Source organism: Chanos chanos, chromosome 9 (genome assembly GCF_902362185.1).
Source record: "Chanos chanos chromosome 9, fChaCha1.1, whole genome shotgun sequence".
In the NCBI taxonomy this organism is placed as follows: Eukaryota; Metazoa; Chordata; class Actinopteri; order Gonorynchiformes; family Chanidae; genus Chanos; species Chanos chanos.
Window position 1 is genome coordinate 6,922,124 of NC_044503.1, and position 18,733 is coordinate 6,940,856.

General features: G+C 44.2%; 1 protein-coding gene across 1 annotated transcript in view; it reads right to left on the bottom strand.

Annotated features, from left to right (window-relative positions):
- Window positions 1-18,733, bottom strand: part of agbl4 (AGBL carboxypeptidase 4) — a 229,629-nt gene that overhangs the window by 139,795 nt on the left and 71,101 nt on the right. The window contains exon 4 of the mRNA XM_030783890.1: window positions 4,074-4,168. Within this exon, the coding sequence (XP_030639750.1) occupies window positions 4,074-4,168 (95 nt within the window). The remainder of the gene's footprint in view (window positions 1-4,073; window positions 4,169-18,733) is intronic.

Below are 18,733 nucleotides of genomic sequence, written 5' to 3' on the forward strand. Positions count from 1 at the left end.
GGATCGCTAGCGCTCTGGTTCTCCCTTCCTGTGGCTCGGGGGCGGTGAATGAACAGAATGCTAAAAAGCCTCCGGACCTGTTGAGAGCATGGGGGACTCTCTCCGCCCACTCAAGAGCTGAGCTCCTATCGCCATCCACTTAACTACAGAGCAGGGAAGTTCACCAGGGGGCATGGATCAAGACATACCAATGTCTCCAATAAAGACAAAAACGTCCCATTTGGCTAACAACGACCTCGAGCCGTTCACATTACATTAACTCACTGGCTTGACGGCTAAACCTCACCTGACTGTGTGGGTTACGCCTGTGGAACAGAACAGAGGGTAAGAATATGGCAGAAAACTGCCCTATGTCACAGCTATGCAAACTCTTTCTGCTAGAGCACTTATCGCTGGTTGTAACCTGCGTTCTATAAGTTGCTGTAAATACGGAGCCTCCATCTCCTCTAATTACTGCACCTGCGGGGCTGGGACAGATCCCCTGTTCTTGGCAGTGTGCTTTAATCTGATTGCTGTCTTTCATAGGGGAACAGAGTCTGGCCCCCAGCGACAGACCCAGGAGCCCCAGAAAGAACCGCTTCTGCAGATAGAGATAAAGGTTTCAACTTCTGGGTTAAAAGTGACTTTTTTTACCCGATAAATACAGCAAAAAGCAATCTATTCTCTCTCTCTCTGTCTCTCTCCTCCTATCTCTCTCTCTCTCTCTCCCTCTGCCTGTCTGTCTTTCCCCTCTTCCGTCTCTCTTTTTTCGTCCTTTATCCAACCTAGCATACAGGACGGGATCAGACAACCAAAGCTGTTGGCGCTTGGCTTTATTTATTCCATATCTGCTCTTGTCAAAGAGAGATTACTAGTTCTGAGCCTGCCATGCTTTGTTGTGATGATGGAAAGCAAATGGAGAAGAAAATGCAAAAGATGGAGGGAAATCCACTCGCGGCTAGCCAGACAATCAAATCACAGGTCTGAGAATAAGGCAAAAACACTGTAGTTTCTTTCTTTCAGAGCTAAAAAAAAAAAATTCTACTGGTATAGGACCCAAAAAAGCAAATAAATAAAAAAAAAAAAAATACCAACTGATTGACAAACTGGTCAGGATTTTAGACCGAGGGACCCTCTCCTTTTGCAAAAGATGCAGACGTATTACCTGAGGTTATTGGGTCTACAATAACAACCATGTAATTAGTTGTGAATATGTACAGAAACAATAGAGCAACATCTGATATGAACATGAGAATTAAACTCACCTTTTACTGCCCTCATAACTACTCGGCCTCTGTATGTTACTGTATAAGTATGTGAGTGTACCAACAGGGAGCAGGCATACAGACAACAATAATAATGCCAAAAAAAAAAAAAAAAATCCTTTTTCTTTATGTACACGATAAATATGCGCTTCTGTCAGCACCCTTAATAATAGACTTCTCGCAAATAAAAACTGCGGGGGGGGGGGGGGGGGGGGGGGGGAGAGATAGGGAAATAAACCTGCCGGCATGTTAATTGCTGATTCGTGACCGGCCTTCTGCGTGAATTCATGAAAATTCATTTTGAACCAGGGTTCACTTGTGTTTCTCACAGGCACACGCACGTGCGCACGCGCACACCAAAATACATGCTAATAAATGACACGTTTCCCACATACAGGCAATTGGCATGCGTGTGCACCAGTGTGAGCGAGTGTGTTGGAAGGAGGGGTTGGGGGCGTTGGGGGGGGGGCATTCTTACCACCATGACCGTGTTTTTTTTTTCACACCTCTGTAATTGGATGAGAAACAGCGAGGGCCGATTCTTGGACTACTCCGTGTCAAAGAGATGCCTGAGGCTCATTGGCTGGTTAAATGGCACTGTCCGCTCTCGGTCTTTAAAGTTGTGCTGGATGTCTGAGCGTCTAAAGGGAGAGTACCCCGCTGTTTGATTAAGTAGAGCTGATACAGCCGTTTGATGCCTATCACAATGGCATTTGTACACAGAGGTGCTCTCAGTCGGATACTCTTACTTCCACAAATGCTAAAGCCTCATTCTAATGCAGCGTGCCACAAATATGAGCTCTGGGGGGTCAGTGAAGGAGAGAACAGCTCCACTCCAACAATGGCAACATTAGCAGAAACCGTTCAGTGGCATCATGCACCCTCTCATTTATCAACACACTTGCACAATTAAAGATGGAAAACATCCTTCATTTTACACAGAGTCCTTCAAGTAACTAAAATTGAGTGGGAAATTATACTCCAAACTTCAACCCTATTCATTTCTTTTTATATATATATATATATACGCACGCACGCACTCACACACACACACACACACACATATATATATATATATATATATCTTCTTTAAATTTGTAAGAGGATGGAGAACATGAAATAAAGAATAGGATATATATATATATATATATATATATATATATATCCTTTTCTTTATTTCATGTTCTCCATCCTCTTACAAATTTAAACAGGATTAACTAATTCAGGCTCATTTAAAAGCTTCTCAGCTGGATAACATGAGGCAAAAGCCGTAATACTCTTCCGTCACACACCTGAGGGAATGGCGTAAAAAGGCTGAAATGATGTGTCTGTGAAATGTTTTGCAGTGCATTGTTTTCCAGAGGCATTTTGATCTAATTGTCCTGTCCCATTAGTCCGTGACCAGGAGGGTTGGAAGACACAGACGGCTTTTTTTTTTTTTTTTTTTTTTTTGCGTGGCAGATGCCTGCTGCTTCCATCGCTGCCCTTCCATCGTCTTATGACAGATGTCACGGATCTCGTTGAGTGGGCACCCTCATTCTCGCAAACCTTGTTCCGCGCGTCAGAACCCGCGCTCTTTCGCCGGGCGCCAGACGACACCAACACACCTCAGCACCCATCCATCCGTCTCTCTCTATTACCTCCGACAGGCATCATGCGAGCGCTCAACGTCTCCCATGCAAATGGGCCCGTGCCTTTATCAGCCCCCCCCCCCCCCCCCACCAAATCATAACACGTACGGCTGATAGCATCTGACGGGCGGAGAACGAAGAAAAGTGTCCGTTTTTGAACTTTCTGGCGTTGTAACTCGGTAACTGCCGAAGCAACCGCTGGGGCATTAACGGGTGAGGCAATTATCCCGACACGCAAACAGTCCCTGGGAAAAACCCTCGCCTAAATTTAGCAAATCAAAATCAAACATATACGTCGCCGACACGAACAAAAAAACAGAGACTACACATCAAAGACACATTCTCACCTTATCTTAAGTTGGCGTGTCATATGCAGATATGAAAACGCATCTAAAAATACCCATCACCTCAGGAAACTAACCTCTCTTTTGTGCCTATGCGTTCACATATTGTCAAAAGAGATCTATGCATAATAACAGTCGTTCCTCTACTAAAACACCCAGATGGCCCATAAATTGGCGTGTGTGTGTGTGTGTTCACGAATGCGCAACTCGGGCACAAAAACGTGTCCATTCTCGCCAATGTTCTGCAGCGCTAAAAAAAAAAAAAAGGGGGGGGGGGACGGGGACACGAGATAAAATGGTGACTAAGGTTGTCCACATCCACTACAAAGCCTCTGTACAGCTCCTCCATCAGACATAATTCTCTACTCAACATCCATGTCACTGCTCCTCTCGCTATCGTGTCATCATCGTCATGGTAACCAAAACATCACCGCCATCACTACATCCAGAACATCAAAAAAAAAAAAGAATTGAAAAAGACAACGACACGGAGTACCGCTTTTCGAGATACGGAGGGCATAATCAGTCTTTGCGATGGCGGCCAGTCTAGACAAAAAGATCAGAGGAAGAAAAGCTGGAGTGCGTGTAATGTGAAGGAAGAGAAATCTGGAAGAAGGCGCTGAGCACATAACCATACATATGTAGACAACGTGTAGTAAACAGGACGTACCACTGACTACACCATACGTTAACTAGGAGCATCTTTTTGGTCCACTACTCATGAATACCAACGTCATAGTCTACCAAGTCAAGAGGTGCAATTTGTTTTAACCCTGTTTTCAGTCGTGGGTTAACAAACTCAGTGACCTTGCACGAGGTTGTGTTTTGGGGATTTGTCGTTGTGGTATAAATACCATTTTGGTCGACTTGTGGATTTCACCACCGGAGACATGCCGTCGCGATACAAGCTCTTGGTCTTGCTGAAGTTGACGATGTTGAAGATCACTCTCTGAAAAAAAAACCAAAACACAAAAGAAACAAGTTCATTACCCTGAGTTTGACTGTTATAATAAAAGTAGGTCACCTCAAATACACTCTTACTGCAACACTGAGGACTCCAGTAGGTTGACCAAACAATTATTACAGGGCTAATTTTAGGCATGGTTTATGAATGCTGAGTCAGGAGCAAAAACTGAGAGCAAATTCTTCACATCATTATCCTTACGGACACGTCAGTCTATATGACATGGAAAACTGAATGACAGAGTCAAGAAGAAAGCAATAAAAAAAAGTGGCTACGTGTGGCTGCACTTTTCTTGCCTCTTCCTTTTGCAGCTACGGTGTCTCTACTCTCAGTGGGCTGATATTGTCAGGGAGAAAATCATACATTTACAACATTTCTCTGCACTGTAAACAATGACGGACCAGCCAACTCTGAGAAAGAAGAAGAAGAAGAAGAGGAAGAAGAAAAAAAAAACTACAGTCTTAGATCCTCTATCACACACAAATCTGTAAGCAGCTAGGATGCCCATTCTTTGGCGAAATGGCAGCCATTGAGATCAGTTTGCTGACAAAGACCAGTCTCGGCGAGGTCTGTTTGACTTGGAGAAACATGGCCACAGCTGGGAAAGATACACTTCATTCCTTACCAACCGGAGCACCGTTTCCCCCCCCCATGAGTCTGATTAGGATCAGATGAAGGGAAAAAAAAAATATGTGGATGGGAGGGAAAAAAATATATAAATAATGGAGATAATAATATAACCATGCTGTAAATGACTCCTATTGATGGACCATATCAAATTACCAACTAAGTCCAGGTGGTGGAAGTTAACTGTGTGCTGATGAAAATCCTATTACACACCCCATCCTGCTCTCTCTCTCTCTCTCTCTCCCTCTCTCTCTCTCTCTCCCTCCCCCATGGCTGCAGCAGTGGCAGAAATGAGAGGGGGGGTGGGGGTGTCGGATGGGGGGTGGGGGTGGGGGGGGGGCTGTGGCAGTCTGATTCAGACGCAGGTAAAAATGACATTTAACTGATGTTGAGACTGGCAGTAGGCTCCTGTACGGCGGAGATAAGACCATTGCTGCTGGCATTTCAATTACACTTTACTACCCTGCACATCTGTTGCCAGCCTACTTTCAGCTTTTTCCACAGGCAAACACACCCTCATTCATGGCCTTACATTGCTCCTCTTTCTTCTCTCTCTCTCTCTCTCTCTCTCTCTCTCTTTCTCTCTCTCTCTCTCACTCTCTCCACTCTCTCTCTTTTTTCAGCCACAATTTCAGATTGTTTTATTTAGCAGCTACGTTTCCTGCCGGTAACAGAGTTGAGAGGTGTGTGTAACTTGGAGGGGGCATTCAACTCTTCATTGCTGAGGACACGCAAAACTTTCCTCCATTCCGCTCCAATTTTCAAAAGAAACCATGGCAATCCGTCACAAAGTGATCCTGCTGGTTTTAAGTGGCCTCTAATTTTGTACTTATTTAATCGCTACTCTGTCCCAATTTGCAATTTCGACGTGAAAACCCAACAAACTGAAAATAATTGAGGAACTCAGAAACACTAATATGTCAGAGGTATTTACAAAATTTCATTTCAATCTTTTATTTTTCAATTTCAGAGCACAGTTTCAATAAGAAATACTGATTCCACGAGCCTCACCTGTGATCTTTTCATACAGACACAGTCCATATATGAGTCCAGTGCATCAGAAGCAAAAGACCTCCATCAGCCAAACAGAACATATCACATATCATTAACCATGTCTCTGACCATCTGGAGCAAATAGCATATATGATTTCATAATCAATAACTTCGGACTAAATTAATGAATGGCATAATAGCTACGTTCACCAAATCTTGTCTTTCCATCTTTTCATCATCTGACAGATGAGTTAGCGTACGAACACTCATAGAGATTGATAGATAGGTTTCCCGGTAATACACATTGCTAAGATACTGCAGCTAAGGTCCTTGGTTTTTTTTTTGTTAATGTGTCTCCCTTGACCACTATTGAGTTTCAGTAGACATGGTAGCACCAACATATGCGCTATTGTCTCTCATCATAGCTCGCCCCTCTGAGAAATCATAGGTCCAAATGGGGGATTAGACAGAGGTATGATGGGATGGGGGGATGGGAAGGGGGGCCGGGGGGGGGGGGTGAGGCAAATTGGTGGCTCTTCTCATCTGCTGCTCATTAAGCGCTTTGTGTGGCGTGTGCCTGGAGCCCCCTTCATCACATGCAGGCAGGCCGACTGGAGCTGCTGGGCCTCGGCTCTCGTTAAAACACTATGTCTACACCGAGGACCAATTTGGGCACAGTCTCCCAGTGCGAACCAGACGAGCGCTTGTCCTGGAAATTTAATTACAGATAGAGCAGTAAGAACAGATTAACATCCAGCCTGTCTGAGATGTCATTTCGATGAGACATATCAAGCCCTCCCTTCTCTCTCTCTCTCTCTCTCTCTCTCTCTCTCTCTCTCAGCATCCCTGATAGAACACAGACACACCTGCTGCCTCTCCACAGCCCAACAGCTCTCATATTAGCCCATATCACAAAACACACACAGCCCAAGTTGAACCCGTGGTGTTCGCCTGTGCGCAATAAAATGAAATGGAGTTACTATGGGTTGAAAAATGTGTTCATGTTAATGGTAGAAAACACGAGGCGAAACTCAGGCGTGACCTTATGGCGTCCTGCATACAATAAACATAATTCCTTTCAATAAATGAGAGACAGAGAATAATTGCACTTGCAAATTTGACTCTGTTCTCGAATAAATAATTGGAATAGAATCCCCGATGAGAAACAAATCACTTGCGTGGCAATTTCCTAAATACTCACAAAGGCCAAAGTCAGCATTTGAAAGTAATCAAAATGCACAATGACGCACCTACATTACGACACATTATTCAAATGTCATAACATATCTTACGCTTTTCTTTTATGAGCTGTTGACATAAGCATTTATGGATGCTAATTTTGGATGCATGTCAAGAGAGTGTCGCACAGGTTAGGTTATACAACCCCGATGATTCATTTTCACAAGCGGACTCTGGTTTTCAAATACGGCTTGTTTGGGCTTCTCATGACGTTCCTCTGATTCCTAAATAAATAAACAAACAAATAAATAAATAAAGAAAGTTCTATTCCTCCTCTGTCCTGTGATAGCTCATGAAAACCTTCGGTGAGGGTTGCATCAGGCTGAATTTGAATCAGGTGTGAGGGAGAAGTTAAATCAGATTCTAAACCCGTGCTCCTTGTTGCATTTGGACCCGCGCGGTCTGGAGTAAACTGCGTGAACTTGGCACTCATCAGTAGTGACAGAAAGCAGAGAACGCTCCACCACCCCCCTCACCTCTCTCCTTACCTCCAGAGAAAGAAAGAAAGAGAGAGAGACAGAGAGAGAGACAGAGAGAGAGAGGGGGAGAGAGAGAGAGAGAGAAAACATACTGCACACTGGGCTTGGAGGCTAAAACGACCTAGACAAGACTCTCCTTAACAAAAATAGCTTGATGTCAAATGCTGTTTGGGGGCAAATTGTGTCTTTTGATACCCATCGATCTGTAGAGAGTCCAGCCCGAGGGAGGGGGGGGGGTGGTGGGGGGTGGCACTGAAATATTTACAAGACTATTCTAAATACAGAAGGGTATAAATGATGCACATTGCCCTCTGTGAAACATGCCGCAATAGTGAAGGTACATTGTACACGTAGCCTGCCTATATTATTTAAACATACCATCACGCTCCATGCGTCGAAACGTGGATGGAAGTGTACAAATGGGACCAGGGATGAGGCGCAGAACACTGGAGAGCACTTGACTGAAGCTGTGTTATTACGCCTTACACGGAATAAACACATATGTAAACAAGTAAATAAGGAAAGGGCTTGTCTCCTCTGAGGGGGGGGGGGGGGGGGGGGGGGGGGGGTAGTGCCCCACCCCCACCACAAGTCGCCCAGTCTAGCAGCATGGAGACCCCTCTCGCAGACTCCGACGTCTCAGTTCATTGTTAATGGCAGCTGAGCCGTTCGTCTCAAGCGGCCTTTGATCATTGGACAACTTGCAAAGCTTGGCAAGCGTCTCAACAACAAATTCCCCTTGACTGACACAGCCCCTGAGAAATACAGAGCCCAGGAACAAACAAGAGCACAGGAAGGAAACAGAAAGACCCTGTTCCCAAACAATGCAATCTGATTACAGGAAGACTTGGGATCAATGAGTTAATATGCCGCATTGAAATCATTTGGGCGCATCCCAATAAACTTCAGTGCTTCCGTTTCTTATGACTAAGACCTCAAGTTACCTTTTTGACCTTGCTGCTAACCTTCCCTTGACTGTATGGGAACCCAAGACAAAGTCAAGGGCAATATGAGGCATTATGTCTGTTTGATATTGCTTCAACACATTCAGACCTCAGACCTTCAGAATTTTAATAAGTCCACTTAAAAGGAGACACAAAGTCAGCCATGTAAGGTTATTGGGGCATGCCCTGATCATTTGAACATTTTAAATACACTTTCACGTAGGTCTCATTAAAATGGAAATTTTTCAAAATGGGCCTTTTTAAGCATTGGAAATTCTTCCCTGTTCTGTTCTGGGAGCAGAATTGAATCCTTAGATATCGATAAAGGTTATGGAATGTTACCGGCCACCGCAGGTGCTGTGGGTATCACGGCAACACGCCGGTGACCTGCGGTTCACCTCCCCTCATCACACGCTGTTGCCGTGACGTTGCTGCAAAGTGGCGGTGACATCTAGCTAGAGAGGGACAGGCTTTGAGTCCGTGAGGGAACAACCAGGGCCAAGTAACCTCTCCAATCACACGGACCTGACAGGTTGCTTTCAAGCTGCCAATGTCAGAGAGGAGTCTACGCCTACGCTGAGGGTTAAGACCCTCATCTTTAAATATGACAGAGTCAGGGCATTTCCAGTTCTCTTTGTCCTCCAAAAAAAAAATCATTCAAAGGCTCAAAGAGCAAACAAGCAAACAATAGAAAACAAAACAAAACAAAACAAACAAACAAACAAGCAAACAAAGCAGCCGCTTAAAGCTTTGTTTGGTCACGAAAGGACATCCATATCATGACCAATGAAAGTGAATTTGAGATCTAAGCTACCGATCGTTTAAAAAAAAAAAAAAAAAACCTTGCTGAGCGCTTAAATGCACTGAGCACTTAGCACTTAAATGTCAGGTTTTCATTTCTCTAACGTCTACCTACCCCCTCCAAAAAAAAAAAAAAAAAAAAAAAGGTTTATTCAAAAGTCTTGCCTCAGAGAGATCAGATAGCAGGAGACAGTGACAGTCTTTTAAAGCTGCCTCGGGACCTTTTGTTTGGTCAGCCATTCAGAGCCTTTTGTACCGGGCTATCTTTTATTCTACCAGCGAACAGTGAAGTTGGGAGTTTTTTTTTTTTTGTGCTTGTTTCGTGAATGGCAATGTACTACTCCATTGTGCTGCAATTCACAATTCCAAACAACCCAAATTAGGCTTTTCCTCCTGGTGACTGACAACTGAGCCAAGTACCTCACAGACGACATGAGAGGTCAAACAAACTAAAACAGTCATACTCTCCGAGTTCTAAAAGCATTGTTTCAACCTGCTGAATGCTTTCCCTAACACGGGCTATAAAACTCAGCCAACAGTAAACACTAGGTCCTCTGGTTAAAAAACGGACTCGTTGGTTTAGCGCCATGTCTCACGGTGAGAGGTAGCAATAGCGGATGTTAGCGGCGAGTATTTTATGGCTGTTAGCGGCGAGACATATGCACGAGTGGATAAGCTGGGGTGCGTTTCCATGGTCAGTCAGTTACTGTGCTCTGCTTCAGATATAAAAAGACCGCACCGGCTCCAATTTAGCGGACGGCGTGTTTTCGACAGCTCCCAGGCAATAAGTCTGCATGGGTGCATGCTGACAGCGTAACGGTTTCTTTATTAGCCTGCTACTCATTTGTCACAGTGAGAAATCCGCCGACATGCAAATAGGAGGAATGGTGATACACGTATAACGTATGAACGTATGTGTGTCTGCATTCACGCCTTCCTCAGCTCACTCTCACACCGTACATCTGTCTGCTTTAAAGTCCACACAAATAAAGAGTGAAATCAACGTGTCTTGACAGTCAATGCTTTTAATATTCACCTTGGTGAGAGGGAGAGAGAGGGAGAGGGAGGGGGGGGGGGCAGAGGGAGAGAGAGGGAGGGAGAGAGAGAGAGAGAGAGAGAGAGAGAGAGAGAGAGGGAGGGAGAAGGAGAGGGAGAGAGGGAGGGAGAGAGAGAGAGGGGCCTGTGCTACTGATATAAACTACGATTTCCCATCCCCAAAGTAAACCTGCCTTTTTTTTTTCCTCTCCACGTCCTGCTGCATCACTTAACTGCCGAGACGCCATCTTTTACTTTTCCCCGCACGTTTTCCCGCCTTCTCCCATTTTGATTCGAAAAGACTTCCGCCACGTCCTCTCGCCCCGCGCCCCGGCCGGCCGGGCATTCGGGCCACGAACGGGCAGGTGGGGCGCGCGCGTAAAGCGGTCCGGCGGACGACGGCCACGGATGGGGGGGTGGGGGGGCGCCGGGGATCCTTTGCGTAAAGATTAAAGGAACGAATAAAAATGCCATTCGAGGCTAGGGGTCTAAAGCTTCTCCTGCTTTAAACATGGCAGAGTTCATTTGCCCGGCACTAGCAAAGCTCTCTCCCATCTCTCACGGCATTTTCTGCTCGGGGTCCCCCGTCAGGCCACTCCGGAGTGCAGGAATTGTCAGAAGTGATGGATGAGTATCAACCTTCTGCTGTCTTCCCTACAGCTCCTGGGAGATTTACACAGCCGCTGACTACCAGGCATGAAAACCAATCTCTCTCTCTCTCTCTCTATTTCTCGCTCCCCCTCTCCTCTTCTTCCCTTTTCTATCTTCCTCATATCTGTCTATCTATCTATCTATCTATCTATCTATCTATCTCTCCGTGTATACCTCCCCCTCAAACTCAGTCTCGTTCAGTTCTTTCAAACCATTTTTTTTTTGGTTTCAGAACGAACGGTGTACGGGCCGTAGGCGTGCTCACGTGACTCATATCTTAATGTCTTTGCTGTACAACTGTTGAAATGCGCTCAACAAGTTAATAAGCCGGAACGTAACTTCGGTCACAATCTATAGCAGCCATTCCACCCCAGCCCGCCTCTGCGCTCTCAGCGGGCCAAGTCCCGCGGACTATCCATCCGAATGTTGTAATTATGGCATCAGAAAAGGTGCGACTGTAGGCTAATTGTGCTCTCAAAATAGTAATTGCTTTATTATCACAACTATTTTGGTGAGCGTAATGATCGTTAGAAGGTATTATGCTAATGCAATTAAACTGTTACATTATCATTTAGAGGCCGTCTTCTAATTGGGGGTATTTTTACGGGGAGCCAACTCTTTAGATACGCAAGGTTCTATCTAAACAGTGTTTCTGAAGGAGCAAACGAGGAAAAACAAAACGAAACAAAAAAAAAAAAAAAAACGGGAATGAATCCTGGAATCCGAAAACGCCCTTAAGATAAATAAAGCCCGTGGAATGCGATTATCTATCACGCCAGCGGATCTGGAAGCGAGAGGAGATATAAAGTAAAATACGGCTCGTGAAATAATAAAACAGGTATACATATAAATGACAGGAGAATGTCATTTAGAATGCAGAGCAATAAAATGAAGAGGGGAATTATGGCTGACCTTGGCCATTATCAGAACTAAGGATATATGGCCCTCCTGTCCTTCTGCTCCTGCCCCTCCTCCTATATGGGGGTGGGGGTGGGGGGGTGAAGGTACCTGTGGTTCAGTCCTCTGGCTTCTCTGGAAGTCCATTACACAGTTTACACTGAGGTTAATCAGACACGTTCATGCTTTTCATTTATATTCTGTGCATCATTAAATTCTAATGAAATCTTCGGAGAATCCAACTTTCTCTGAGATCCGGAAATCCTATTGCCTGTGCTGGACCTGGCCTTATTTATTTATATCTGTTTATTTGTCTGTCTATTTTTACACGCGAAAGCACAGACAGAGTGTGATTATCTAACACGCCAGCAGCACAATGAACAAATTTAGATTGGAGAGAAAGCTGTAAGTACACCACCATCACAAGGGCTTAGTGTATACACACACACACACCCAAATACAAAGACACACAACAGACTCTCTCACACACACAAACACACAGACACACAACAGACTCTCACACACACACACACCCAAACACACAGACACACAAGACTCTCTCACACACACAAACACACACACACACACCCAAACACACAGACACACAACAGATTCTCACACACACACACACACACACCCAAATACAAAGACACACAAGACTCTCTCACACACACACACACACACACACACACACACACACACACCAAAACACAGAGACACACAACAGATTCTCACACACACACACACACACACACACACACACACCCAAACACACAGACACACAGCAGACTCTCTCTCTCTCTCACACACACACACACACACACACACACACACATACACCCCCAAACACACACACACAACAGACTCTCTTTCACACACACACACACACACACACACACACACACCCAAACACACAGACACACAGCAGACTCTCTCTCTCTCACACACACACACACACACACACACACACACATACACCCCCAAACACACAGACACACAACAGACTCTCTTTCACACACACACACACACACACACACACCAAAACACAGAGACACACAACAGATTCTCACACACACACACACACACACACACACCCAAACACACAGACACACAGCAGACTCTCTCTCTCTCACACACACACACACACACACACACACACACACATACACCCCCAAACACACAGACACACAACAGACTCTCTTTCACACACACACACACACACACACACACACATGCACACCCCCAAACACACAGACACACGCAGACACACAACAGACTCTCTCACACACACACACACACACACACACACACAGATAGACTGCTCTGGCTAAATGCTGTTTGCAGTTATTTTTAACCTGTCCTCGTGCTGAATCTACTGCCTGTCAGAGGACTGCTCTACAGGGGCTTGCTGCCCATAGCGAGAAGGATGTTGGGGTTTTTTTGGGGGGGGGCTGACAGGGGCTGACAGGGTTGATGAGCGGTCTCCTTTCAAACAGAAATTCTCTCTTCACCTGAAGGTGAAACGACGACAGCATTTTTGCTCCTTAACCTGAAGTTATAGCAGATCTTCCCTAGCCTTTCGATCTTTCACCGTTTAAACTTCAGCCTTCGGCTCAAACTTCAAAGTCCTGCCGACCTCAGGGAAAGCAGCCAATGATATGATAAGAGGGGCAGATGGACGTTGAAGAGAGCCAATCTGATGTCGGCCTCGTCGAGTCAAGTGCTTTTTTGATTCGGCCGCTGGCTTTGTTTCAGGCGACGTTCTCATTATAGAGAGCAATGGTGAGAATGAAGGTAAATATGAGGGTTTTTTTCTTTTTTTTCTCCATCTGCATTAATTACAACCCACCCCTTGGTCAGGATTGTCATCCTGCCAAAGCCCCTTAAGGCGAAAAATGAGTCACTCTGAGATAAATAATGAATCAACACTGAGAGGGGAAACGCAGGGATCTAAGTACACACCCTGAACCAGGCTATAAATACCATTAACTGGACAGATCACAGACCTGCAGTTAGCAGGGGCTTTCACATCCTCTTACAATCCACACGTATATGCAAATAACAGAGAAAAAAAAAAGGCATGAGAGAGAGAGAGAGAGAGAGAGGTTTCTCCTGTGTTATTAACTGCTAGCTTTTGACCCCTACCTTCCATACTGAGGCAGTGACTGACACATCTGGCCTTGTGTCCTTCTACTCATCGCCTATCAACACCAGTTGAAAAGAGAGAATTGAAGTGGTGTGACTTTATTGCTTGTGACACTCTGGAGACTGATGCATGGAGGGGTGTACTGATGGAGAGTGGAGGAGTGAGGGAGAGGCTAATGACCGGTCAGCATGGCTACTCAAACCAATTTTCCCTCTATGTTCTCTGTCAAATTCCTTCACAATGGCCACTACTCTAGAACCCCCCCACCCCCCCCTCCCCTACCCCCCCACCCCGCCCCACAAAATAAAAACCCTGCAGAATAAACTTGAGTGGGGATCCAAAAAAAAAAGCACAAAAAGCCATGGGGTGGTTGGGGTCAACGGTACCCACAACAAGAGGGTTCCAAGGACATCAGAACCCTGACAGCAGTGCTGCGTTAGCAGGAAGTGATGTCACAGGTCAACATTTTTAATTCAGAGCGGTCCCCCGAGGATTTTGACCCGCAAGCCTTGCAGGATCAGCAGTGGCTGTGGCGAAAGCTCAATGCAAGTGGCTTAACGTCTCTGAAGAATATCAATCCATTTGATGCCCCCCCCCCCATCCCCCCCCCCAGCCCGTGAGGTAACTGCCTCATTAATTAATAAGCGGCGAGCATGAACCCATTGCTTCTCTCTCTGTCTCTCTCTCTCTGTCTCTCTCTTTTTTATCTCCACTCCTCCATCTCTCTTTAACCCCTCCCTCTCCTCTCTCTCTCTCTCTCTCTCTCTCCGTTTGCCTTCCCGTGGCTAAGGAAGAGTTGTCACGCGTGAGGTAGGCACTTCCCCCCATCTGTTGCTGCAGAAGTGTTGGCAGTGAGGGTTTATCTTTTTTTCTTTTTTTTTTTTTTTTTTTGATTGAGAGGCTGTAAAAAAGCAATGTCCTAGACTGGATGCTCATCTGCATGCAGGCTGCACGTATGCCCTGCGCGCCTGCCAGCCAGGGCCCACAGTTAAAGACGACACGCGCTTTATTACCGAGTCGTGCTAACATCGGCTCTCGGGGTCTCTTTGTCTGGGCGCGATGTAAAAATAAATAAATAAATAAATAAATAAATAAAAACTAAATAAAAAAAAGTACCATAAAGCACAAAATCTGTTTCATCCCCTACGGTCAACAGTGGCCAAAAAAAAAAAAAAAAAAAAAAGACGCAAGAAAGAGGATAATAAGCTCAAACTCATCACTTGAAAAATGCGCTGAGGGAATCTAATGGCTTTTATGCTATTCTTCCATTGCGATGCATCACGTCTCACATAATGCCCTGCTATTTATTGGATGCATGATGGCTTCTAATGCGGAAAGTAACCTTTGGAAAGTCACGCGTAACAAAAAGTGATGGTTTTCCTGCAGTTGACTGATTACATTCTGATAAGCGTGGAAAATACCACACCCACCATCGATTCAGAGGAAAACAAATCAATAAGCGCAACCACACACAAAAATTCAAGACTTCACACTGCACAAAAATATGCAGCAAACGCGCACAGTACTGTGAGTCTGGAGAAGAGAGAGAGAAAGAGAGAGAGAGAGAGAGAGGGAGAGAGAGAGAGAGAGAGAGAGAGAGAGAGAGTGAGTGAGAGAGAGAGAGAGAGAGAGAGAGCGAGCGAGAGAGAGCGAGAGAGAAACACCCCAAATATTTCCCTGTGCGTTTATCCCTGAATAATGGAAGCCTGTGTCCATCTTTCATCCATCATAAAGCTGGCATCCATCTTGGTTATGTTTCTATTTATTAGGTTCCATCTTAGAGCTAAAATTCTAATCATAATGTATGTCCTGCGAGAACACTGCTGAGAGACAGGCTGAATGGAGCCTGTTGCTGGGGATTGAATGGCTGGGGTGCAGAGTGTTCTGCCTGTCTGCTGGCTCCGGGGAGAGCGGCTGAGATTAGATGGGAATAACAGTGAATAGATGTAGATTAGCAGCAGGACCATGTCCTTATCAACACACGACGAAAAGCAGCCCCCTCCCACAAGATATTCGCTTTACACACACACGGACGCACACATACACGCAAGCACACGCACGCGCGCGCACGCACGCATGTACATAAACACACACACACACGCTCAAACACACACATATGCACACATACACACGCTTACGGACTTGCACACACATGCACACGCATATGCGCGCGTGTGCACACGTGCGCGCACACATACACACACACACACACACATACAAATCAGTAAACAAAGTAATAACTATCACACAAACAACAGAACAGCAAAACTCAGCTAGTCAGCAATGCCTTTGTTGATCATGCAATTCACAGTTTCTGTAATTAAATGATATATGTGCTCGATCAATCATAATTTCATCATCCTCAAGTGATACTCTATCACGAGATGACATGATTTGGCTGACAGATCGATGCTAAATGTTATAAATCATTATTGTGGAATTTAGTTTGTGGAATTCATTCAGAATCTTGTAATTAACATTTTTACCCAGAATTTAAGATGCCACTTAGACGCATATTTTTGATTACGCACACAGAGACAGACTTTTGATTTTGGCAAATTAGTTACTTTAAAATTTGCTGCTGATGGTGCCAGCGTCGCGGATATATTTTTCCTGTGGTTGTCTAAACTGCTCAAACGACTTTAATATTTAAATATAAAAAAAAAAATCACATTCCCCAGTGTGTGTACTGTGTCATTCATATTAAACATTTATTACTATTATTTGATTCCATTAAGTAATTAAATGAGAACATTCTGGAGGGGAAAATGCCTCTGAGCTGACTTGGAGAGAGGTCATATTTGCGCTAGAACAAATTCAGTCTTATAAGCTAATATTGATTTATCTATAAAAAGGAAGTCTGAGCTCGTGTTACCTTCATCATATTACTCCTGTAAGAGCAGCTCATGGTATTGCTTATGGCAGCGGTAACAGCACACACACACACACACACATACACACACACAGACACCGCCAGGAAGGTCAAGCAAGATCATAGAAGAGAAGAGACTTTCCAAAAAAAAAAAGAAAAAGAAAGAGGAGGAAAACAAGATACTCACGGTGCTGCAGAGTAATATCGCTCCCTCCCTCTCTTCCTCTTCACAGAGAGAGAGAGAGGGAGAAAGAGAGAGAGAGAGAGAGAGAGAGAGAGAGGGGTATCTGGCACATATTTCAGCAATACCTGACAAAGTAATAGTCAACACGGCTGCTATGTACTAATTCAGATGTTACAATATTATTCTGTATTTGACGCACATCAAATGAATATGTGTGAATTAAACCCACATAGGCCATGCTACAGAACACTGCAAAACTAGAGGCTAGTCACAAATCTGAATTTTGAAGAAAAAAAAAAAAAATACGAGTAAATATAACCATACAGTCAAAACTCAGAGTAAAATGGTCCATTACAAATCAAGTCAATCTTTTTTTTTTTTTTTTTTTTTTATTTGCTTCCTCTGCTCTCGGTAGGTGTGAGAGAGGAGTAATTCGCATGCAGGAGGAAAGCCCATAAACGTGATAGAGAGAATATCATTCCAGGAGATCAAATTAATTAATCTACCACCTGGCACAACAAAGATAAAAACAGAGCATAAGGTGGCAAACACTGAAGCAAAGAACAAGAGAGAAAGCAAGCAAGAAAGAAAGAAAGAAAGAAAGAAAGATGCAAGAAAGAAAGAAAGACAGAAAGAGAGAAAGAAAGAAAACCAGAAAATATGCCATGTCTTAAAAAAATAATCCGCATCAAAAGGTATAGTTAAGTCTGGGTTGCCATGGTGACTAGAAAGATGAGCCAGTCTTGGTTATAATCTGCAGTGTCGGTGTAAGTACCTGTCTAGGGTGAAAAGGAAGAGGGCTGAGCTGAACAGGAAGACGACCAGTCCTTCATACTGGTGCTATCCAAGCACCCATCAATTTCAACTGAATATTCAGCTAACACAAACGAAAATCTAAAGAGAGTATGCTAAAGGCATACAAAAGGACGTACAAAAGTGTATTTTGGTAGTACAGTACCTGTTGACAAAACTAACTCTAATATCATTGAAATACATATTTAAAAACTATTTGTAGTTGCAGCCATGGCTATATACCCTAACGATCCATGTGAGAGATTCCCCTCGAAAAAATTGCCACGTACAACTTGGAAAGAGAAAGAAAACAAGCAGCCCTGCGGAATGCTATTTGTAAAGGAAGAGACGGGGAAAAGAGAGAGAGTGATGATTTTCTATATTAGATTAGATCTTAGCGATTTGGATGGATTCATTCCCTCTCTGCCTCACACGGATTACACGTCCTATCTTATTCACGGAGGCCCAGTTCTCCTTCACCTCACAGGCTGTAAAACCAGCCCTGCCGTCCCTCCAATAAACCACTCGCGCAAGATGCAACCACTCAAGAATGCAAACACATTTTTCTATTTCGCCACAAAATCCATCGCACTGAATATTTTTTTAAAAAATGGTTATGAACACAACTGAATGTTCAAAACACATAGGGATAGTCTTCACTAAAAATTTGAGAAAAAATGTCCTTGTGTAAACAATAGAAAAACAAGCAATCATATAATATGAACAAGATATGGTGATTTAGAAAAGCACATTCGTGGGTACAATATGCAAATATAACATGAAGGATGTAATATAATTTTTTATAACCACATTTCACAATTTTAAAGTGTCATTTAGAGGTTGAATTTTTCACACAATCCCATTTGAAGCATGCTGAATAACAGTTAGTT